At 46.3% G+C, this 24390-nt stretch overlaps 1 protein-coding gene across 6 annotated transcripts in view; it reads right to left on the bottom strand.

Moving 5' to 3' along the window:
- Nucleotides 1-24390, bottom strand: part of LOC145355536 (protein piccolo-like) — a 480857-nt gene that overhangs the window by 144927 nt on the left and 311540 nt on the right. For all 6 annotated transcript variants that reach the window (XR_013889002.1, XM_080207784.1, XM_080207785.1 and 3 more), the window contains one exon: nt 16751-16832. Coding sequence is in view for 5 of the 6 variants with exons in the window: in XM_080207784.1 (XP_080063910.1) it covers nt 16751-16832 (82 nt within the window). In the remaining variant the exon portion in view is untranslated. The remainder of the gene's footprint in view (nt 1-16750; nt 16833-24390) is intronic.

Below are 24390 nucleotides of genomic sequence, written 5' to 3'. Positions count from 1 at the left end.
ATTATCGCTGATCATATAACTGTTACAAAAGAAACGATTATCGCTGATCATATAACTGTTACAAAAGAAACGATTATCGCTGATCATATAACTGGTACAAAAGAAACGATTATCGCTGATCATATAACTGGCACAAAAGAAACGATTATCGCTGATCATATAACTGTTACAAAAGAAACGATTATCGCTGATCATATAACTGGTACAAAAGAAACGATTATCGCTGATCATATAACTGTTACAAAAGAAACGATTATCGCTGATCATATAACTGGTACAAAAGAAACGATTATCGCTGATCATATAACTGGCACAAAAGAAACGATTATCGCTGATCATATAACTGTTACAAAAGAAACGATTATCGCTGATCATATAACTGTTACAAAAGAAACGATTATCGCTGATCATATAACTGGCACAAAAGAAACGATTATCGCTGATCAGATAACTGGCACAAAAGAAACGATTATCGCTGATCATATAACTGTTACAAAAGAAACGATTATCGCTGATCATATAACTGTTACAAAAGAAACAATTATCGCTGATCATATAACTGGCACAAAAGAAACGATTATCGCTGATCATATAACTGGTACAAAAGAAACGATTATCGCTGATCATATAACTGGCACAAAAGAAACGATTATCGCTGATCATATAACTGGCACAAAAGAAACGATTATCGCTGATCATATAACTGGCACAAAAGAAACAATTATCGCTGATCATATAACTGGCACAAAAGAAACGATTATCGCTGATCATATAACTGGTACAAAAGGAACAATTATCACTGATCATATAACTGGTATAAAAGAAACGATTATCGCTGATCATATAACTGGCACAAAAGAAACGATTATCGCTGATCATATAACTGGTACAAAAGAAACGATTATCGCTGATCATATAACTGGCACAAAAGAAACGATTATCGCTGATCATATAACTGGTACAAAAGGAACAATTATCACTGATCATATAACTGGTACAAAAGAAACGATTATCGCTGATCATATAACTGGCACAAAAGAAACGATTATCGCTGATCATATAACTGATACAAAAGAAACAATTATCGCTGATCATATAACTGGCACAAAAGAAACGATTATCGCTGATCATATAACTGGCACAAAAGAAACGATTATCGCTGATCATATAACTGGTACAAAAGAAACGATTATCACTGATCATATAACTGGCACAAAAGAAACGATTATCGCTGATCATATAACTGGCACAAAAGAAACAATTATCGCTGATCATATAACTGGCACAAAAGAAACGATTATCGCTGATCATATAACTGGTACAAAAGGAACAATTATCACTGATCATATAACTGGCACAAAAGAAACGATTATCGCTGATCATATAACTGGTACAAAAGGAACAATTATCACTGATCATATAACTGGCACAAAAGAAACGATTATCGCTGATCATATAACTGGTACAAAAGAAACAATTATCACTGATCATATAACTGGCACAAAAGAAACGATTATCGCTGATCATATAACTGGCACAAAAGAAACGATTATCGCTGATCATATAACTGGCACAAAAGAAACGATTATCGCTGATCATATAACTGGCACAAAAGAAACGATTATCGCTGATCATATAACTGGCACAAAAGAAACGATTATCGCTGATCATATAACTGGTACAAAAGAAACGATTATCGCTGATCATATAACTGGTACAAAAGAAACTATTATCGCTGATCATATAACTAAATAGGTTTAAGATAAGGAAGCACGGGAACCAATGGGAAAAGAGAAAGGAAGTACGGGAGCCAATGGGAAAAGAGAAAGGAAGTATGGGAACCAATGGGAAAAGAGAAGGAAAGGCGGGACATATGATGAACTCGCGAATGCATATAAGGTGTAATCATGTATTGTAAGGGTGTGTGTACCTACGGGACCACACCCGTTCTTGCAAGATCGAATAAAACTGACATAGGGAAACTCATCCGTGTCTTTGATTTCGAATGGGGTTAAAGGGGATCTGAAGTGAAATCGTGCCTCCAGAGGTGTCTCCTTAAAGGGGGTTGTCGCCGGTGGAGACCTAACGGTGATAACTAAGCCGCTCGAGCGCCCACCCCTCCAGGACTGGGTCAGTTGCTCGGGTGTACTCCATACAAACTGACTGGCCTCAGACTGGGAGCCGTTCTCACTTCCTACAATTTGGGGGCTCGTCCGGGATTTTGAATTATAACGGGGACCTCTCGCAGGAGAACCGACTCGGTGGGATAAGACGCGTCCGGTGTATATTTACACCTACAAGACACCGCTTCGGTCCTCAGGTAGGGAGGTCTGAAACCACTCTATTGAGATAATTCTGAACCCCGGGCCGGAAATCACACGGATGAGTGTGGGAGGAGGACTGTGACAGGGACTGGGAGATCGAAGGGGGTACACACACAGGCGAAAGTCAGACAACTCCGTGCACGGATCAAGGTAAGAAATTTCTCTCCGACTCTACTTCGGGCTGACGGGAGTTATTATCTTCCTTGTTGACTTCATGGTTATGACAGTTTGATCTGAGAGTGTGGGTGAGTCATACTCAAGACGACTACTGAAGACTAACCATGGGAAACAGATCGTCCCGGAGACGGGGCGGGGCACCCAGGGGGAGGAACAAGCATAAGGGAATATCCCCGGATAGTCCATTAGGGTTGAAACTACAAAATTGGGAGTACGAGACGAGGACAAGAAACTTGGAGAAAAAAGTTATGATTAAATATTGTTGTTTTGTATGGACAACAGAGCCAATCCAAGCACCATCCGTATTCTGGCCAAAATACGGGTCGGACGAGGATTGGATCTGTCAACTCTTAAATCTCTATGTGAATAGTAAACCATCACCCAGCCCCGAGGAAGTTAAATATGCAGCTTGCTGGGTAGGAGCGGCACTCGGGTCACCCCTGTCGGTCCCACTATACCCTGTGATCCCGCAAGCACCGGGCAAACCAAGGCCATGGGAGGTTCTTGACGTCCTCCCACCACCCTCGGCGCCTGACCCACCACCCTACCATCCGGAAGTTGGGCAGGCTCCGAATGCTGACCTGGTTGACGATCCCGGGAGGGGATGACATACCCCCGGGAGCGATCGCTGTCCGAAGGTCCGTAAGACTAGAAAATAAGAAGTCCTTAGGAGAACGGAACGGAGATCCTCTCATCGCCCAAGAGGCTGCTGTGAACATGAATCCCCTTCGGGAGGTCCCCTTTGGGGCGGGAGTAACGGGATTTGTAGTAGCTCCTCTCAATTCGGGGGACATCCGTCAGTTCCAGAAGGATTTACCCCCCCTCTTAGAGGACCCTGTTGCGGTAGCCACACAGCTAGACCAATTCCTCAGCCCCAACAAGAACTTCAAGCCATGATGAACATATTGTTCAACTATGATGAAGGGGTCATGATTCAGAGGAGGGCTATGGAAATCTGGGACAGGGAACACCAACAGGGTGCCCGAGGGGAGGACAAATATCCCCTCCAAAACCCAGATTGGGATCACAACACTCAGGAGGGGAGGATGCACATGTCTGACTTGCGGAGTCTGATCATCCGCGGCATACAGACATGCGTTCCCAAGCAACAAAACTTAATTAAAGCCTTTGATGTAAGACAGGGAAAAGACGAATCGCCCAGTGCGTTCCTGGACAGACTAAGGGAATCCGTCCGGAAATATTCCGGGATTGACCCGGATGGGGAGATAGGTAGGGGAATGCTGAAGGTCCGTTTTGTAACCAAGTCCTGGCCCGATATACAGAAGAAATTACAGAAGATTGAGGATTGGAGTGGAAAGGATGTGGCGGAGTTATTACATGAGGCCGAGAAGGTATTTGTTCAGAGGGATGCAGTAAGGGAGAAACAGAAAGCGAAGATGATGGTAGCCGCAGTCAGGGAAGTCTGTAAATCATCTGGAATGATGGAGGAAGGTTATACGGAAGGTCGAGGAAGGTCTAGAGGAAGTTGGAAGCCAGGAGAGACCCGAGGAGGGCGAAGTGGGGGATGTGGAAGGCCCTACGGGAGAGACCGGCCCAGGCCGGCTGGATGTTACCATTGCGGGAGGCTGGGGCACTTTAAGCGAGAGTGCCCTGACCTCAAGAGGGAGCGAGAAGGAATTTATGAGATGGAGTGTGAGCCGGTGGATTAGGGAGACCAGGGGAAACTCGAAAAACGGGCCTACCAAGAACCCCTGGTGAATTTAAAGGTAGGCCCAGAGGAGGAAGAAGTTACGTTTTTAGTAGACACAGGGGCAGGCAGGTCCTCGATCCCAATATATCCTAGGGGGAGTAACTACCAGGCTAGAACCCTGAATATATCGGGGGTGAAAGGGGGGGTATTCCGAGCTAGACTGTTTGAGCCACTGATGTTACAATGGGAAGGGGAGAGGCTCTCAGCGGAGCTTCTCCACCTCCCACATCTGCCCTATGGATTGTTGGGCCGGGACCTGATAATTAGATTTGGGCTACGAATAAACGTGGGGGACAATGAGGAACTGTTAGTGACTATGGCTTATCTGAATGAGGACTGCCTAGAGGATATAGATCCCAGGGTATGGGCCGCCAAAGGTAATAGGGGAAAGCTCTCCGTCCCACCGGTGAAAATTGACCTCAAGCCCCAGAGCCCGGAAGTAAGGGTCCGACAGTACCCTATATCCTGGGAAGGGCGACAGGGCCTGAAGGATGTGATGAGAGATCTGATTACTGATGGGTTGGTGGAACCATGCATGTCTCGGTACAATTCTCCCATCCTGCCGGTATGAAAATCTGACGGCAGTTACCAAATGGTACAGGATTTGAGGGAGATAAATAAGATAGTGCAGATTCGACACCTGGTAGTACCTAATCCATACACCATCCTGGGTCGCATACCTCCAGACCATGGCTGGTTCATTGTGGTGGATCTGAAGGATGCCCTTTGGGCATGCCCGTTAGATCAAGGCAGCAGGGATCTGTTTGCCTTTGAATGGGAGGACCCGGACACCGGCAGGAAGCAACAATACCGATGGACGGTGCTCCCCCAGGGGTTCACTGAGTCACCCAACCTGTTCGGGCAGATTCTGGAACGGGTCCTGGAAAAGCTGGTCCTTCCTCCTATCTTAAAACTCATACAATACGTGGTCGACCTCTTATTATCCGGACCCACTGAAAAAGAGGTCAGATTAGGAACTAATGACCTCTTAAACTATTTGGCAGGTCGGGGGTTGCGGGTAAGCCAGAAGAAGCTTCAATATGTGGAACAGGAGGTGAGGTATTTGGGCCATTTAATAAGCTGCGGGCAGAAGCGGATAAGTCCTGAAAGAATAAAGGGAATTGTTGAATTAGGTCTCCCAAGGACAAAAAGGGAACTGAGGAAATTTCTTGGGTTGCTAGGATACTGTCGGCTCTGGATAAGTGATTATGCCCCACTCACAAAGAACCTACATTTAAGACTTGTCGAGGACGCCCTGGACAAGATCCAGTGGGACCCGGAGGGGGAAGTGTTGATCGAAACTCTTAAACAAAAGCTAGCGACCGCCCCGGTCCTGAGTCTGCCGGATTTCAACAAAGCATTCAGGTTATTTGTTAACGCGAAGCAGGGCACTGCGCTCGGGGTCCTGACCCAAGACTGGGGTGGGGATAGGAAGCCGGTGGCTTTCTTGTCAAAGGTCCTAGATCCGGTATCTCGGGGCTGACCGGAATGTGTCCAAGCGGTCGCTGCCACAGCCAAATTGGTAGAAGAAAGTAGGAAGTTAACATTCGGGGCGCCTTTAACTGTCACAACACCTCACCAGGTAAGAACAATCCTGAGTCAGAAAGCCGGAAGATGGCTGACGGACTCAAGGATCCTGAAGTACGAGGCTGTATTGTTAGATCGTGACGACCTTAGGATAGAGGTTGGTTCCTGTCAGAACCCAGCGGAATTCCTATGGAAAGGGGAGGATAGGGGCAAACTTGAGCACCATTGTTCAGACGTAATAGAGCTCCAGAGTAAGGTGAGGGAAGACCTATGGGACAGACCCCTTCATGAGGGGAGGAGATGGTACATTGACGGATCTTCCCGGGTGATAGACGGAAAACGATATAATGGATATGCCATTATTAGCGAGGAAGGTTGGAAGCTGGAGGAAAGAGGGAGACTGCCTAACTCCTGGTCCGCCCAGACATGTGAACTGTATGCTCTGCATCGGGCCCTGAGGAATCTGGAAGGGCAAGTAGGAACGGTGTACACGGACTCCAAATATGCATTTGGCATCGTGCATACCTTCGGAAAAATTTGGAAGGAAAGGGGAATGATAAATAGTAGGGGAAAAGAACTGGTCCATGAGGAGTTAGTGGTAAAAATACTGGAGGATCTGTTAAAGCCACGAGAAATCGCAGTGGTCCATGTGAGAGGTCACCAAAAGGGTACGGGAACAGAGATCAGGGGAAACCAGTTAGCGGATGAACAGGCAAGATTGGCGGGGATGGAAGAAGAGGTAGCTGAATGTCTGGTATGTGTGCCCCATGTCCCAGAGATAAATGAGGCACCGGTATTCACTGAAAAAGATGAAACTGAGTTCAAGGAATTGGGGGGGCAGAAAGGGGAGGACGGGAAATGGACCTTGCCTGATGGGAGACAATTGTTGAACCGTCCCCTAGCCAGAGGAATAGTAAGTCACCTCCACCAAGGGGGGCATTGGGGGGTCCAAGCTCCATGCGATACGTTTCTACGCCGATACGCACACCCCGGAATCCACACGGTGGCCAAACAGGTTACAAGGGATTGCCTGATCTGTAAGAGGGTTAATAAGAGGGGTCTGAGGCAGAACACGACCACGGGAGGGAGAAGCCCCGCCTATAGACCCTTTGAATACATACAGATAGACTATACCGAACTCCCTCCCCTAGGCCGATTGAAGTATCTCCTCGTAATAGTGGACCATCTGACAGGATGGGTAGAAGCGTTCCCAACTGCCACAGCTACAGCTGCTCAAGTTAGTAAAGTCCTCCTAGAACAAGTTATCCCGCGATTTGGGCTCCCCAGGGCCATTGACTCTGACCAAGGTAGTCACTTCACTCCGACTATCCTCCAGAACATAATAAAAGCGGTGGGGGTAGACTGGGATTTTCACACCCCCTGGCACCCCCCGTCCTCAGGCAAGGTCGAGTGGATGAATCAGACCCTTAAAAAACAACTCACGAAACTTATCACTGAAACCGGGTTGCCTTGGACTAAGTGCCTCCCTTTGGCTCTCCTACAAATACGAACGCAACTGCGACGTGATTTAGGTGTTTCCCCGTATGAAATGATGTTCGGTCTCCCCTTCAATGGACCAAGGGGGGAGTTCCCTGTCTTTGAGTTCAGAGATGTGTTTGTACGCAAATATGTTGAGGCCTTGGAATCTGTTCTGTCTCGTTTACATCAACAGGGACTCCTGGCACAGACACCGCCTCTTGAATTCGCGATTCACTCTATCAAACCGGGACAGTGGGTCCTAATTAAGAATTGGAGGCAACGAACGTTGGAACCGGTTTGGGACGGCCCCTTCTTGGTACTGTTGACCACCGAGACTGCTATTCGAACCGCTGAAAGGGGCTGGACTCATTACACCAGGGTCAAGGGACCGGTACCAGCTCCGGAGGAGGGGGCGCCGACTCTGGGTGATCACACCTCAGCGGAGAATACTGCGGAAGACTGAAGAGACAACATTCTGAAATGGACTATAATCACAGTATTGAAATGCTGCTAACATTACTAACGACATGGTCAATGTCTCTACAAGGGGGCTTTGGGGCTATGGGGGTTGCGCGGGGGAATCAGGAAGCGGTTGATAGGTGGTACGCGGAAGAGGCGGCCCACGCAGGCCAGATATATTCTCTCACCATAAATGAAGCGTCCCAGGTGCAGGTAATAGGAATCGACCTTTGCCAGATGGTGCCATGCGGAACTATAGGGGAACGTAATCAGACTACAATAAACCTCGCAAGACAAAAAGGGTATCAGGGAAAGGAGATGGAATTGATTTTCATGGGAAAGGGGCTGGGTGAAGAAAAATCTCTCGGGGTGCGGGAACGGGTAGCGTTAGTCCCACGGGCCATCCTCCCGAGGGATTGCGGGCTGAACCGGTGTAATCCGCTATACCTGACCGTGAAGCAGACTGAATGGGTGGCAAATAGAAATAGGCACGGGAGTCTAGACAATGAAGTACTTGGGGTAAGGGTCAGGGAGGAAAGACTGTGTTGCGTAAGGATCACGGTTCAGAAAGCGACAGCTGGCAATTCACCAGTTCTACGCACGGCGACCCCTGCCCCGGGAAGTTCTGAGGGAATTAGGGTGATACAGATAAAAGATCTCAGGGAAACCATTGAAATAGAAACGGGCTTTAGGGAAACGAACGCCTGGATTGAATGGGTCAGGTACACAGTCCAAAGCCTCGAAAAGGGTAATTGTTATGCATGCACAGGCAGTCGGCCGACTCCGCAGGTGGTTCCCTTCCCATTGGGATGGAGTGGAGAGCCCCAACAAATGGAATGTCTGGTAAAATTATACCAGCATCGGACGGCTTGGGATGACCCCACCTGCCAATCCCTGGGCCTGACATTTCCTCCTGTAAGGTCCCACAAGGAGTCGCAGCCTCCGGTGTTTTCCGGGGTATTGGGAGTGCATCATACCTGCATTTCCCAAACTGGGGAAAAACTGGACAGGCAGGTGGGCATCTTCGGCAAATGTGGTACGATTAGGGAAGTTAAGGACACCACCGAGGAGGGAAATTATTCCCAAATCCAGGTACCCCGAGCTGACCTCTGGTGGTACTGTGGAGGGAAGGTTTTGTGGCCAACATTACCCCGAAAATGGACGGGGACCTGTGCGATAGTCCAATTGAGGGTCCCATTCACCCTGGCGTTCGAACACCAAGAATTCCATGTAGACCGGCGGACCGAGAGGAGTATACCCACCTCCTTTGACGACCGGGTCTATCTGGATGACATAGGGGTCCCCAGGGGGGTTCCCGACGAATATAAGGCCAGGAACCAGATAGCAGCGGGGTTTGAGTCTCTGTTCTGGTGGGTGACCATTAATAAAAATGTGGATTGGATCAATTACATCTATTACAACCAACAGCGATTTATTAATTATACCCGTGATGCAGTGAAGGGAATAGCAGAACAACTGGATGCCACCAGTAGGATGGCTTGGGAGAATAGATTAGCCTTAGACATGATCTTAGCAGAGGAAGGAGGGGTCTGCGTCATGATAGGGACACAGTGTTGTACCTTTATTCCAAATAACACCGCTCCTGATGGGTCAATCACCAGAGCGCTAGAAGGACTAACGATCCTGGCTGATGAATTAGCTGAAAAATCGGGAGTAGACACAGGCCTTACCGGGTGGCTGGAAGGGTGGTTCGGGAAATGGAAAGGGGTTGTGGTATCCGTCTTCATCTCCTTTATAGTAGTAGCGGGGGTGCTGGTCGCCTTAGGATGCTGTGTTATCCCTTGTATCCGGGGCCTGACCCAGAGACTTATTGAAACAGCTTTGACTAAACGTGATGCCCTGGATGAACGAGTAGTAGGCCTACATTTGGCGTTAGAGGAAGGACAGGGTCTCCTAGACGCCAAGACCGGCAGTGGCACCTAGGACAAACAGGCAGGCATAATGCTCGAGGGATTAGAAAATGCACTAGGTGTCAAAAATTACAGTGCGTAAGAAAAGACAGGGAGGATTGTGAGAGGAGGAAGATGCAATTTTTGAAATCATGGGCTGACTGGCCGAGGGCAGGAAAATGGGGAAGTAAAAATATTGTGTAAACGCCTTTCAGGGGCAGGTGATTGACCACCAGAATGAGATCAGTTGTTTGCAGTCAAAGTAACAGTCAGGGGTTGGGTTACAAAAGAAACGATTATCGCTGATCATATAACTGATACAAAAGAAACGATTATCGCTGATCATATAACTGGCACAAAAGAAACGATTATCGCTGATCATATAACTGGCACAAAAGAAACGATTATCGCTGATCATATAACTGTTACAAAAGAAACGATTATCGCTGATCATATAACTGTTACAAAAGAAACGATTATCGCTGATCATATAACTGGCACAAAAGAAACGATTATCACTGATCATATAACTGATACAAAAGAAACGATTATCGCTGATCATATAACTGGCACAAAAGAAACGATTATCACTGATCATATAACTGATACAAAAGAAACGATTATCGCTGATCATATAACTGGCACAAAAGAAACGATTATCGCTGATCATATAACTGTTACAAAAGAAACGATTATCGCTGATCATATAACTGTTACAAAAGAAACAATTATCGCTGATCTGGTACAAAAGAAACGATTATCGCTGATCTGGTACAAAAGAAACGATTATCGCTGACCATATAACTAAATAGGTTTAAGATAAGGAAGCGCGGGAACCAATGGGAAAAGAGAAAGGAAGTACGGGAGCCAATGGGAAAAGAGAAAGGAAGCACGGGAACCAATGGGAAAAGAGAAAGGAAGTACGGGAACCAATGGGAAAAGAGAAAGGAAGTACGGGAACCAATGGGAAAAGAGAAGGAAAGGCGGGACATATGATGAACTCGCGAATGCATATAAGGTGTAATCATGTATTGTAAGGGTGTGTGTACCTACGGGACCACACCCGTTCTTGCAAGATCGAATAAAACTGACATAGGGAAACTCATCCGTGTTTGATTTCGAACGGGGTTAAAGGGGATCTGAAGTGAAATCGTGCCTCCAGAGGTGTCTCCTTAAAGGGGGTTGTCGCCGGTGGAGACCTAACGGTGATAACTAAGCCGGTCGAGCGTCCACCCCTCCAGGACTGGGTCAGTTGCTCGGGTGTACTCCATACAAACTGACTGGCCTCAGACTGGGAGCCGTTCTCACTTCCTACACTGGCGATGATCTTTGCGTCGTCAATGGAGATGGGAGAGGTTCCGGAAGTTTGGAGGATTGCGGATGTAGTCCCTATTTTCAAGAAAGGGAACAGAGATAGCCCGGGAAATTACCGACCGGTGAGTTTGACCTCAGTGGTTGGTAAGCTGATGGAAAGGCTTCTGAAGGACAAGATTTATGACCATTTGGAGAGGTTTGACATGATCAGGAATAGTCAGCATGGATTTGTCAAGGGCAGGTCGTGCCTTACATAAGAACATAAGAACATAAGAAATAGGAGCAGGAGTAGGCCATCCAGCCCTTCGAGCCTGCCCCGCCATTCAATAAGATCATGGCTGATCTGTTGTGGCTCAGTTCCACTTTCCTGTCCTCTCCCCATAACCCTTAATCCCCTCTCCTATCAAAAACCCATCAACCCGCGTCTTAAAAATATTTAGCGAGGCAGCCTCCACCACTTCAACGGGCAGAGAATTCCAGAGATTCACCACCCTTTGAGTGAAGAAGTTCCTCCTCAACTCCGTTTTAAACCGCCCCCCTTTTATCTTGAGGCTGTGCCCCCTAGTCCTATTGTCTTTTTTGAGCGGGAAGAGTCTTTCCACCTCGATCCTATCCATCCCATTCATCATCTTATACGTCTCAATGAGATCTCCTCTCATTCTTCTAAACTCTAACGAGTACAAGCCCAGTTTATTCAGCCTCTCCTCATAGCTCAACCCCCTCAACTCCGGTATCAGCCTAGTAAACCTCCTCTGCACTCCCTCCAAGGCCAAAATATCTTTGCGCAGGTGCGGCGCCCAAAAATGCACACAGTACTCCAGTTGCGGCCTCACCAATGCCCTATACAGCTGCAGCAAGACCTCCCTACTTTTATATTCAATCCCCCTCGCTATGAAGGCCAGCATCCCATTCACCTTCCTGACCACCTGCTGCACCTGCAAGCTGGGTTTTTGCGACTCATGCACAAGGACCCCGAGGTCCCTCTGCACCGTCGCCTGCTGCAGTTTTTCACCACGTAAGTAATAGTCCTTCCTACCATTCTTCCTACCAAAGTGGACCACCTCACACTTGCCAACATTAAATTCCATTTGCCATTTCCTGGCCCATTCGCCCAGCCTATCTAGATCCTTCTGCAGACTCTCCACACCCTCCGCACAATTTGCCGTTCCACCAATCTTGGTGTCATCAGCAAAGTTCGACACCCTGCACTCGGTTCCCTCCTCCAGATCATCTATATAAATGGTAAATAGCTGAGGCCCCAGCACCGACCCCTGGGGCACTCCACTAGTCACCATCCGCCAATCCGAATAGCACCCGTTGACCCCCACTTTCTGCCTCCTATTTGACAACCAATCCTCTATCCACGCTAACACCCTACCCCCAACTCCATGTCCCTCGACCTTCTGCAATGACCTCTTGTGAGGCACTTTGTCAAACGCTTTCTGAAAATCTAGAAAGACCACATCCACCGGCTCTCCTCTATCCACCGCCCTAGAGACATCCTCATAGAACTCCAGTAAATTTGTCAGACACGACTTCCCTTTAATGAAACCGTGCTGCGTCTGCTCTATCAAGCAATTCCCTTCAAGATGCCTCGCAATTTCCTCCTTAATGACGGATTCTAACATTTTACCTACCACAGATGTTAAACTAACCGGCCTATAATTCCCCGCCTTTTGCCTGGCACCCTTCTTAAACAACGGCGTAACATTAGCCGTTTTCCAATCATCCGGCACTTCCCCGGAATCCAGCGACGTTTGGAAAATAATCACCAAGGCATCCACTATCACCTCCGCCATTTCTTTCAGAACCCTCAGATGCATTCCATCTGGTCCTGGGGACTTGTCCACAATCAGCCCCTCCAGTCTGTCGAGCACCGCCTTTCTAGTAACAATAATGTCATTAAGACCCTCCAGTCCTACCACCTTTCTATCGCTAACACCCGGCAAATTATTCACGTCCTCCTCCGTGAAGACAGAAACAAAAAAGTTATTCAATACCTTAGCCATATCCCCATCCCCTACCACTAGGTCCCCTTTCTCATCCTCTAAAGGACCAACATTCACCCTAGCCAGCCTCTTCCTTTTTATATATTTATAAAAACTCTTGCTATCCTTTTTTATATTAAGCGCTAGCCCAGCTTCATAGTTTCTCCTACCCTTCCTTATCAACTTCTTTGTCAATCTTTGTTGACATTTAAACCTCTCCCAATCCTCTTCTCGCCCACTACTCTTAGCTACTCTAAATTCCTCCGCTTTTAGTTTAACACTTTCCTTCACCTCCTTCGTTATCCACGGCTTATTACCTCTCCTCCTACTATCCTTTTTGACCATCGGAATAAATTTCCGTTGAGCACCAAGAAAGATCTCCTTAAAGATCCTCCACTGCTCCTTAACAGACCCTCCCTCCAACGCGCTAGTTGAGTTCTTCGATAATGTGACTGAACACATTGACGAAGGAAGTGCAGTGGACGTGGTGTACATGGACTTCAGCAAGGCGTTTGATAAGGTCCCCCATGCAAGACTTCTTGAGAAGGTGAGAGGGCATGGGATCCAAGGGCCTTTGGCCTTGTGGATCCAGAACTGGCTTGCCTGCAGAAGGCAGAGAGTGGTTGTGGATGGGTCTTTTTCTGAATGGAGGTCAGTCACCAGTGGAGTGCCCCAAGGATCTGTTCTAGGACCCTTGCTGTTTGTCATTTTCATAAATGACCTGGATGAGGAAGTGGAGGGATGGGTAAGTAAGTTTGCTGATGACACTAAGGTCAGTGGTGTTGTGGATGGTCTGGAAGGATGTCAAAAGTTGCAGCAGGACATAAATAGGATGCAGGACTGGGCGGAGAAGTGGCAGATGGACTTCAACGCGGATAAATGCGTAGTCGTCCATTTTGGCAGAACCAATGGGATGAACGAGTACACTATCAAGGGCAGGAGTCTTGGTAGTGTTGAGGAGCAGAAGGATCTTGGGGTCCGGGTCCACAGGACTCTTAAATCGGCCTCGCAGGTGGAAGAGGTGGTCAAGAAGGCGTATGGTGTACTGGCCTTCATAAATCGAGGGATTGAGTTTAGGAGTCGGGAGGTAATGCTACAACTTTATAAGACTCTTGTCAGGCCTCATTTGGAGTACTGTGCGCAGTTCTGGTCACCTCACTATAGGAAAGACGTAGAAGCTATTGAAAGGGTACAGAGGAGATTTACAAGGATGTTGCCTGGACTGGGAGGCATGCCTTATGAAGTTAGGTTGAGGGAACTGGGTCTCTTTTCCCTGGAGAGACGTAGGTTGAGAGGCGACCTGATAGAGGTTTATAAAATGTTGAGAGGAATAGATAGGGTGGATTCTCAGAGGCTATTTCCCCGGGTTGAAATGGTCGCTACGAGAGGACACAGGTTTAAGGTGCGGGGAGGGAAGTACAGAGGAGATGTTAGGGGTAAGTTTTTCACTCAGAGGGTGGTGAGTGAGTGGAATCACTGCAGCAGGCGACGGTGCAGAGGGACCACGGGGTCCTTGTGCATGAGTCGCAAAAACCCAGCCTACAGGTGCAGCAGGTGGTCAGGAAGGCGAATGGGATGCTGGCCTTCATAGCGAGGGGGATTGAATATAAAAGTAGGGAGGTCTTGCTGCAACTTTACAGGGCATTGGTGAGGCCGCAGCTGGAGTACTGTGTGCAGTTTTGGGCGCTGCACTTACACTAGGATATTTTGGCCTTGGAGGGAGTGCAGAGGAGGTTTACTAGGCTGATTCTGGAGTTGAGGGGATTGAACTATGAGAAGAGGCTGAATAAACTAGGCTTGTACTCGTTAGAGTTTAGAAGAATGAGGGGAGATCTCATTGAGACGTATAAGATGATGAATGGGATGGATAGGATAGAGGTGGAGAGACTCTTCCCGCTCAGAAAGGACAGTAGGACTAGGGGGCGCAGCCTCAAGATAAAGGGGGGGACGGTTTAGAACGGAGTTGAGGAGGAACTTCTTCACTCAAAGGGTGGTGAATCTCTGGAATTCTCTGCCCGTTGAAGTGGTGGAGGCTGCCTCGCTAAATATTTTTAAGAAGCGGGTTGATGGGTTTTTGATAAGAGAGGGGATTAAGGGTTATGGGGAGAGGGCGGGGATGTGGAACTGAGCCACGACAGATCAGCCATGATCTTATTGAATGGCGGGGCAGGCTCGAAGGGCTAGATAGCCTACTCCTGCTCCTATTTCTTATGTTCTTATGTTCACACAGAGAGTGGTGGGAGTGTGGAATGAGCTGCCGGATAAAGTGGTAAATGCGGGGTCACTTTTAACATTTAAGAAAAACTTGGACAGGTCCATGGATGAGAGGGTGTGGAGAGATATGGTCCAAGTGCAGGTCAGGGGGACTGGGCAGAAAAATGGTTCAGCACAGACAAGAAGGGCCAAAAGGCCGGTTTCTCTCTACTGACATCTCAGCTGACCCAAATGTTCTCCATCACAAACACTGCCCACTTTCTGCACCAGAACATCATTGGTTGTCCCCTCAAATTATCAGCTGCTGAAACCCTGCACATTTTTTATTTCTTAACCTGATTATTTCAATTGGCTCCAAAGTCCAGTTTTCATTCTTCAATTTCTGTTAACTTCAGCTTATTCATACTTTGCTGATTGGTATCAATCCTGCATCAAGCACTGCTCACTAATCAACTCACAGCCAATAAATCCTGACATATCTGGGATAATCGACATCCCAGAGTACTTACGGAAGTGACCCTAGAAATAATGGTTGTATTGTTGGTCAAATTCCAAGATTCTATAGACTCTGGAAAGGTTTCTACAGGTTGGAGGGTAGCAAATGTAACTGCACTATTTTAAAAAGGGAGGTTGAGAGAAAGCGGGGAATTGTAGAGCAGTTAGCCTGACATCAGCAGTGGGGAAAATATTAATGTCCATTGTGAAAGATTTTATAGCAGAGCACTTGGAAACCAATGGCAGGAATAGACAGAGTCAGCAATGGATTTATAAAAAGGAAATCACGCAAATCTATTGAAATTCTTCGAGGATGTAACCAGTAGAGTTGATGAGGGGGAGTCAGTAGATGTGATTTATTTGGACCTACGCAATATGGGCCAGGTTATCCAACCTCATCTTCTGTTGGGATTTTCCAGTCCTGGTGAAGTGAATGGATCTTTGGCTGAGTGCCAAAGTCTTCACTCTCACTGGCAGAGGAGCAGGGCAAACAAGATTGGAGAATATCTCCCTAAATGTCAATGATTTGGATGAAGGAATTAATGTACTATCTTCAAATTTGCAGATGATACAAAGTTGGGTGAGAGGATGAGCTGTGAGGAAGATACGGTGATCCCTCAGTGTGATATTGACGTGCTGAGTGTGTGGGCAAATGAATGGCAGATGCAGTATAATGTGGATAAATGTGAGGTTATTTGTGTGCCAAACAGCAGAGCTAAATGATTCCACAACCAACAGATCAGATTTAAGATTTACAGTCCTGCCAAATCCAGCCTTGAATGGTGCTGGACAATTAAACAACCCACTGGAGGAAGAGGCTCCACAATTATCCCCATCCGCACATCAGAGCAAAAGATAAGGCTGAAACATCACAATCACCTTCAGCCGCAAGTGCTGAGTGGCCTCCCCTGGAGGTCCCCAGCATCACCGATATCAGTTGAGGGAGAGATTATTGTTGCCGTACCAGTTCACCAGATTTTCTATCTCATTCCTGTTTTCTGTCTCGTCATTGCAGCCCACATTTCGATTTACGTGTCTCAAGTGAAAATGCAATAGACAACTAAATAATAACCTGGTAAAGAGGGTGGGAAGGGAGTCACTGGAAAGAGACACACAGAGGACTGGGAGAGAGAGAAGGAGAAGCTTTCTTACCTGATACTGTCTGGTCCTTTTGGTCCCTTTGAATTCTGATCCGAGTGTTTGGAAAGTTGTACTGAACAGGCTTCACACCAACCTAGAAAATTAGGAGCAATTTTTATGCCTTTGTGCATTCTTCTTGAAATAATACAACAATCTGGAGAAACATTTGAATATAAGGAAGAGAAACAACATTGTATCTTTATATAACAAAATGTCTCATGATTTCTCATCAGAAGATTACAAAAATCCATTGACACCGAACCACTCTGAGCTTTTGGAGCAGGTGGCCTCGCATTGTCAAAGGAATAAAGTGAGATGAAGGGACCGACAGGTTTAGAGAGGGAATTGCAAAGCTCAGGGTTGAGACAGCTGAAGGCACGGCTCCCAGCAGTAGAACAATTAGCACAGCACAAAGATGTGGGAAGTCTTTCGGTCAGGGGAGATTACAAAGTTGGGAACAGCAAATCCTTGGAGTGATTTGGAAACAGGCGTAAAATGTTAAAGGCAATTTGTTAATTAACCAGAAGCCAATGCAGATCAGCAAGCACAGAGCTGATGGACAAATGGAACTTACAGCAAGTTGGCACTTGAGCCACAGAATTTTGGATGTCCTCAAGTTAATCAAGGGACAAATGTGAAAGGTCAGTCAGGAATAAGAGTGTTTGACTGGACAAGTCAGAGATAACAAAGGCATGGATGAAGACTTCAATTGCAGATATGCTAAAGTAGGGATAGAATCAGGCAGCGGTGTCAAAGGCAGCATGTAGATGAGAAATGGGAGAGAAGGATTGATCCTCCAAAGATATCAGAGGGAATGGTTCAGGAAAGGGGAGAGAAGCCATTGCAGGTAAGTCTCCAGCTACGATATTGAGTTAGTGCAGTCCCATGGGTTGGAAGATGGTGGAGGGGAAAGGTGAGTGAAACATGTCAAAGGCTGAAGACATTCAAGAAGGACAAGGATAGTTGATGAAGATATAGACAATCATGACTTCAGAAAAACAACAACTAATTCAATTCAGAATTAACAAATGACAAAGTGTATACAATTCTCCAAGGAAAGGGATTGTGGTACTATATTGATTTTGCTTGTAAAGCCAGTTAATGATCACTCTCATCAGATTCTGTTTATAAACATGTTTAATGGTTATCTAAAGCCAGCAAGAGAAGACGAGAAAATAGGTGAAAAAAACTAATGAAAATACGTTCACAATAATTTCTTTAAAAATGACGGAATGTTTCTTTGGAAACTAACTTGGTTCAATATTTTTCCAAAATTCCCTGGATTCAGCAAAGGTCCTAGTGGATGAAAAAACTGCAGTAACACCTCTATTCAAGAGAGGAGTGACATAGAAAACTACAAACTATCACCTAGTTAGCCTGAGGTCTGTCATTGGGAAATGCTAGAATCCATTATTAAGGAAACAGAACATGTAGAAAATCCTAATGGGATGAGGCAGAGTCAACATGGCTTTGTGAAAGGGAAATTATATTTGACAAATTTATTAGAATTCATTGAGGATATAAAAAGCAGGGTGAATAAAGAAGTGCCTGTACATGTAGAGTACTTTGATTTGCAAAAGATATTCAAAAAGGGGCCACATTGAAGGTTACTGCACAAATGAAGAGCTCTTACTGTTGGTAACGGCAAATTAGCACGGACTGAGGATTCATAGAATCCCTATAATGCAGAAGGAGGCCATTTGGCCCATCAAGTCTGCTTCGACTCTCTGACTGAGCATCTTACCCAGGTCCTCTTTACCCACCCTATCCCTGTAAGCCCACACATTTACCATGGCTAATCTCCCTCACCTACATACCTTGGAACACTAAAGGGTAATTTAGCACGCTCAATCCACCTAACCTGCATACCTTTGGACTGTGGAAGGAAACCGGAGCACCTGGAGGAAACCAGGGAGAACGTGTAGATTCTGCACAATCAGTCACCAAAGGCCAGAGTCAAACCTGGGTACCTGGCACTGGTGCTAACCACTGTGCCACCATGCCACCCTGGTGCCACCTATTTGGCTAGCTAACAGGAAAGAGCGAGTCAGGATAAATGGAAACTAACCAGTGGAGAGCCACAGGGATCGGTGTTGGGGCCTCCACTATTTACAATTACTTGAATGAAGAAATCAACTTATTTCGCTGACAACACAAAATAGTTTGGAAAGCAGCTGTGAGAAAGGGGCAAATGGATATAAAAGTGTAAACGCTCTAGAGAATGCCAATTTTTAAAGGAGGAAGTGTTGAGTATCCTAAATTGCATGAAGGTAGACAAGTCCCCGGGACCGGATGGGATCTATCCCAGGTTACTGCAGGAGGCAGGAGGAGAAATAGTTGGGGCTTTAACAGATATCTTCACATCCTCTTTGACCACATTCCAGAGGACTGGAAAATAGCCAATGTTGTTCCTTATTTAAGAAAGGAAGCAGTGAATATCCAGGAAATTATAGGCCAGTGAGCATGACATAAGTGATGGGGAAGCTTTTGGAGAAGATACTGAGGGACTGGATAGATGCACATTTGGAAGACAATGGACTAGTTAGTGACAGGCAGCATGGTTTTGTATGGGGAAGGGCATGTCTCACCAACTTGATTGAGTTTTCTGAAGAGGTGACATATAACTGATGAGGGAAGGACTGTGAATGTAGTTTATATGGACTTTTAAGGCTTTTGACAAGGTCCCATTGGTGGACTGGTACAAAAACTAAAATCACATGGGATTCAGGGTGGGCTAGTTAGAACGACACAGAACTGGCTTGGTTATAGAAGACTAAGAGTAGCAGTGGAAGGATATTTTTCAGAATGGAGATCCGTAGCTTGTGGTGTTCCGCAGGGATCAGTGCTGGGACCTTTGTTCTTCGTAATATGTATAAATGTTCTGGAGAAAAATGTGGGTGGTCTGATTAGTAAGTTTGCAAATGACATAAAGATTGGTGGAGTTGCTGATAATGCCAGGGATTGTCAGAGGATATAAAAGGAGAGATAGATTGGAGACTCAGGCACAGAAATGGCAGATGGACTTTAATCCAGACAAATGTGAGGCGATGCATTTTGGAGGATCAAATTTAAGTGTGAATTATACTGTAAATGGCAGGACCCTTAGGAACATTAACATACAGAGAGGTCTGGGCATGCAGTACCACAGTTCCCAGAAGTGGCAACATAGGTGGCCAAGGTGATTAAGAAGACATACGTCATGCTTGCCTCTATCAGCCGAGGCATTGAGTACAGGAGTTGGGAAATAATGTTGCAGCTACGTAAAACCTTGGTTAGGTCACATTTGGAGTAGTGTGTGCATTCTGGTCACCACACTACCAGAAGGACAAAGAACAAAGAAGAATACAGCACAGGAAACAGGCCCTTCGGCCCTCTAAGTCTGCACCGCTCATTGGTCCAACTGGACCATTCTTCTGTATCCCTCCATTCCCAGTCTGCTCATGTGACTATCCGGTTAAGTCTTAAACAATCCCAGCGTGTCCGCCTCCACCACCCTGCTTGGCAGTGCATTCCAGGCCCCCACCACCCTCTGTGTAAAATACGTCCCTCTGATATCTGTGTTAAATCTTGTCCCCTCTCACCTTGAACCTGTGACCCCTCATGTTTTTCACCTCCAATCTGGGAAAAAGCTTCCCACTGTTCATCCTATCTATACCCCCCATAATTTTATATACCTCTATAAGGTCTCCCCTCATTCTCTGTCTTTCCAGGGAGAACAACCCCAGTTTACCCAATCTCTCCTCATAGCTAAGACCCTCCATACCAGGCAACATCCTGGTAAACCTTCTCTGTACTCTCTCACGTCAATGGATGTGAAAGCTTTGGAGAGAGTGCAAAAAAGATTCATCAGGATGTTGCCTGGTCTCGAGGGTGTTGGATATGAGGAGAGGATGAATAAACTAGGATTGTTTTCACTGGAAAGATGGAGGCTGAGGGGAGATCTGATAGAGGTCTATAAAACTATGAGTGGCATAGACAGAGTGGATAATCAGAGGCTTTTCCCCAGGATGGAAGTGTCAGTTACAGGGGGCACAGGTTCAAGGTGAAAGGGGGAAAGTTTAAGACAGATGTGCGGGGAACGTTTTTCATGCAGAGAGTGGTGAGTGCCTGGAACGCGCTGCCGGAGGAGGTGGTGGAAACAGACACATTAGCAACATTTAAGAGGCAACTGAATGGGTACATGCACAGGGAGGGAATGGCTGGGTTATTGAATATATTCAGGGCTGAGTTTGACAGATTTTTGATTTACAAGGGAATTAAAATCTATTGGTAGTAATTTGGAGTTAAGACCACAATTAGATAAACCGTGACCTTACTGAAAGATGGAGCAGAATTGATGGTTCAAACGGATTACTCCTACTCCTAGTTCTTACCATCTTATAATACTAATGGTGAATTATTATGTCAGTGAGTTTGTGCTGGTTAATATATTCAACATATTTCTGATGCTAATTCACTGGATTCCTTTTCCTTTCTCTGCCTTGGTTTGCTCACAATGTTTTGCAATTTCTAACCAATGAGATTACATTTCATGTTTTCCTTCCATATTGACTAGAACAAGAATCTCCCTGTCCTCTGCACGCCTCCCCCAGCCTTTACTGTTAGCTCCCCGCAGGAATATCACTTCATTCAATTCATTCCTGGAATATAGTACCACTGATAACATAGAAACTAGAAACAGGAGGAGGCCATTCAGTCCTTCGAACCTGTTCTGCCGTTCATTATCATCACGGCTGATCATCACATTCAATATCCTGACATCCTGGAACCCTTGATCACTTTAGCCCCAAGAGCTATATCTAATTTCTTGAAATCACATGACATTTTGGCCTTTTTGGTTTGTTAATTATTCCCCATTTAGAACATAGAACATAGAACATAGAACACAGCGCAGAACAGGCCCTTCGGCCCACGATGTTGCACCGACCAGTTTTTTTTAAAAAAAAACACTGACCCACTAATCTAAACCAATCCCTTTTCGTCCATAAACCTATCCACAGATCTCTTAAACGCCCCCAAACTAGGCGCATTTACAACTGCAGCTGGCAGGGCATTCCAATCCCTCACCACCCTCTGGGTAAAGAACCTACCCCTGACATCCGTCCTATAACTACCCCCCCTTAATTTAAAGCCATGCCCCCTCGTGCTAGCTTTCTCCATCCGAGGAAAAAGGCTATCACTGTCCACCCTATCTAAACCTCTAATCATCTTATATGTTTCAATAAGATCCCCTCTTAGCCTCCTTCTTTCCAGCGAAAACAACCTCAAATCCCTCAGTCTCTCCTCATAGGACCTCCCCTCCATACCAGTCAACATCCTGGTAAACCTCCTCTGCACCCTCTCCAAAGCCTCCACATCCTTCCTATAATGTGGGGACCAGAACTGCACACAGTACTCCAAGTGCAGCCGCACCAGAGTTGTGTACAGTTGCAACATGACGCTGCGACTCCTAAATTCAATCCCCCTACCAATAAACGCCAAGACACCGTATGCCTTCTTAACAACCTTATCTACTTGATTCCCAACTTTCAGGGATCTATGTACACATACACCTAGATCCCTCTGCTCCTCCACACTATTCAAAGTCCTCCCGTTAGCCCTATACTCAACACATCTGTTACTCCTACCGAAATGAATTACCTCACACTTCTCTGCATTAAACTCCATCCGCCACCTCTCGGCCCAGCTCTGCAACCTGTCTAAGTCTCCCTGCAAACTATGACACCCTTCCTCACTATCTACCACACCTCCGACTTTGGTGTCATCAGCAAACTTACTAATCCACCCAACTATACCCTCATCCAGATCATTAATAAAAATTACAAACAGCAGTGGCCAAGTTAAAGTTGTTGCCAAGTTAAAGGGATGATACAAAAGGTTTGTCTGACCATTTCAGAGGCCACTTAATGATGATGCTGGAGCCACAAACAGGCCACGCTGGATTTCCTTTCCAATGGGATATCAGAGTCCGTTTGACAATCCAGCAGCCTGTTATTTCCAGAAATAAACCCTAACTCTCAGTCTGCCATTCTGGTATTTGACACATAGCAGCTGGATGGTACAGACTGGGACCTAAACATTGAAGGGTAAGTGACTTTTAGGAAGCATAGGGAGTTAGGAAGAGCTGCACAAGTAGTTGTGTTAATTAAAGATGACATTAGTATCTCATTAATGGTGAGGTGGGGGGGGAGGTGGAGGGGACGGGAAGAGTGGGGAGGATGGGGGGAAGGTGGGGGGAGGGCTGTTCAGTTTCCTTGGAGTCCTTTTTCCTGTTTTTTTACATTGGGCTGTACTTCAATCTTTTGGTTTCTGGCTCAGTCAGAGACCACTCTGCCCAGCACGGTTCTACACCTCTATACAATGCAATATCGTTTTACTTTACACAAACAGAAGGATATTGTTAATATTTAAAAGTTTATTTATCAGTCACGAGTAAGGCTTACATTCACACTGCAACGAAGTTACTGTGAAATTCCCCTCGCCACCTGTTTGGGTCAATTCACCTCACCTGTCTTATTAATGCGGCTATTGGAAATTCTAAGCTAAAATATTAGATTATAATATTTTCTCAACTTTATAGTCTGACGTTCCTTAGGGTTTCCAAACCTCGCTGGATTCCGGGGAAGTGCCGGAAGATTGGAAAACGGCTAATGTTATGCCGCTGTTTAAAAAGGGTAGCAGGCAAAAGGCAGGGAATTATAGGCCGGTTAGTTTAACATCTGTTGTGGGAAAAATGCTTGAATCCGTCATCAAAGAAGAAATAGCGAGGCACCTTGAGAAAAATTGTTTGATAGACCAGACGCAGCACGGATTCGTTAAGGGGAAGTCGTGTCTGACGAATTTATTGGAATTCTATGAGGATGTGACTAGTGCGGTAGACAGAGGGGAACCGGTGGATGTGGTGTTTCTCGATTTTCAGAAGGTGTTTGATAAGGTGCCGCACAAAAGGTTGCCTCAGAAGGTTAGGGGGCATGGAGTTGGGGGTAGGGTGTTAGTGTGGATAGAGGATTGGTTGTCTAATAGGAGGCAGAGAGTGGGTGTCAATGGGTGCTATTCGGATTGGCGGTTGGTGACTAGTGGAGTGCCCCAGGGATCGGTGCTGGGGCCTCAGCTATTTACCATTTATATAGGTGATCTGGAGGAGGGAGCCGAGTGTAGGGTGACGAAATTTGCTGATGACACAAAGATAAGTGGAAAAGCAAATTGTGCGGAGGGTGTAGAAAGTCTGCAGAGGGATCTAGATAGGCTGAGCGAGTGGGTGAGGACCTGGCAGATGGAATACAATGTTGGCAAGTGTGAGGTTATCCACTTTGGCAGGAATAATAGTAGGAGGGATTACTACTTACAGGGCGAAAAGCTGCAGCATGCTACGGTGCAGAGGGACCTGGGGGTCCTTGTGCATGAGTCGCAAAAACCCAGCCTGCAGGTGCAGCAGGTGGTCAGGAAGGCAAATGAGATGCTGGCCTTTATAGCGAGGGGGATTGAATATAAAAGCAGGGAGATCTTGCTGCAACTGTATAGGGCACTGGTGAGGCCGCAGCTGGAGTACTGTGTGCAGTTTTGGTCACCGCACTTGCGCAAAGATATTTTGGCCTTGGAGGGAGTGCAGAGGAGGTTTACTAGGCTGATACCGGAGATGAGGGGGTTGGACT

Source organism: Carcharhinus amblyrhynchos, chromosome 19 (genome assembly GCF_965287045.1).
Source record: "Carcharhinus amblyrhynchos chromosome 19, sCarAmb.v2.hapA, whole genome shotgun sequence".
In the NCBI taxonomy this organism is placed as follows: domain Eukaryota; kingdom Metazoa; phylum Chordata; class Chondrichthyes; order Carcharhiniformes; family Carcharhinidae; genus Carcharhinus; species Carcharhinus amblyrhynchos.
The sequence above is the reverse complement of the archived record's forward strand: the minus strand, read 5'-3'. Positions and strand labels throughout refer to the sequence as shown.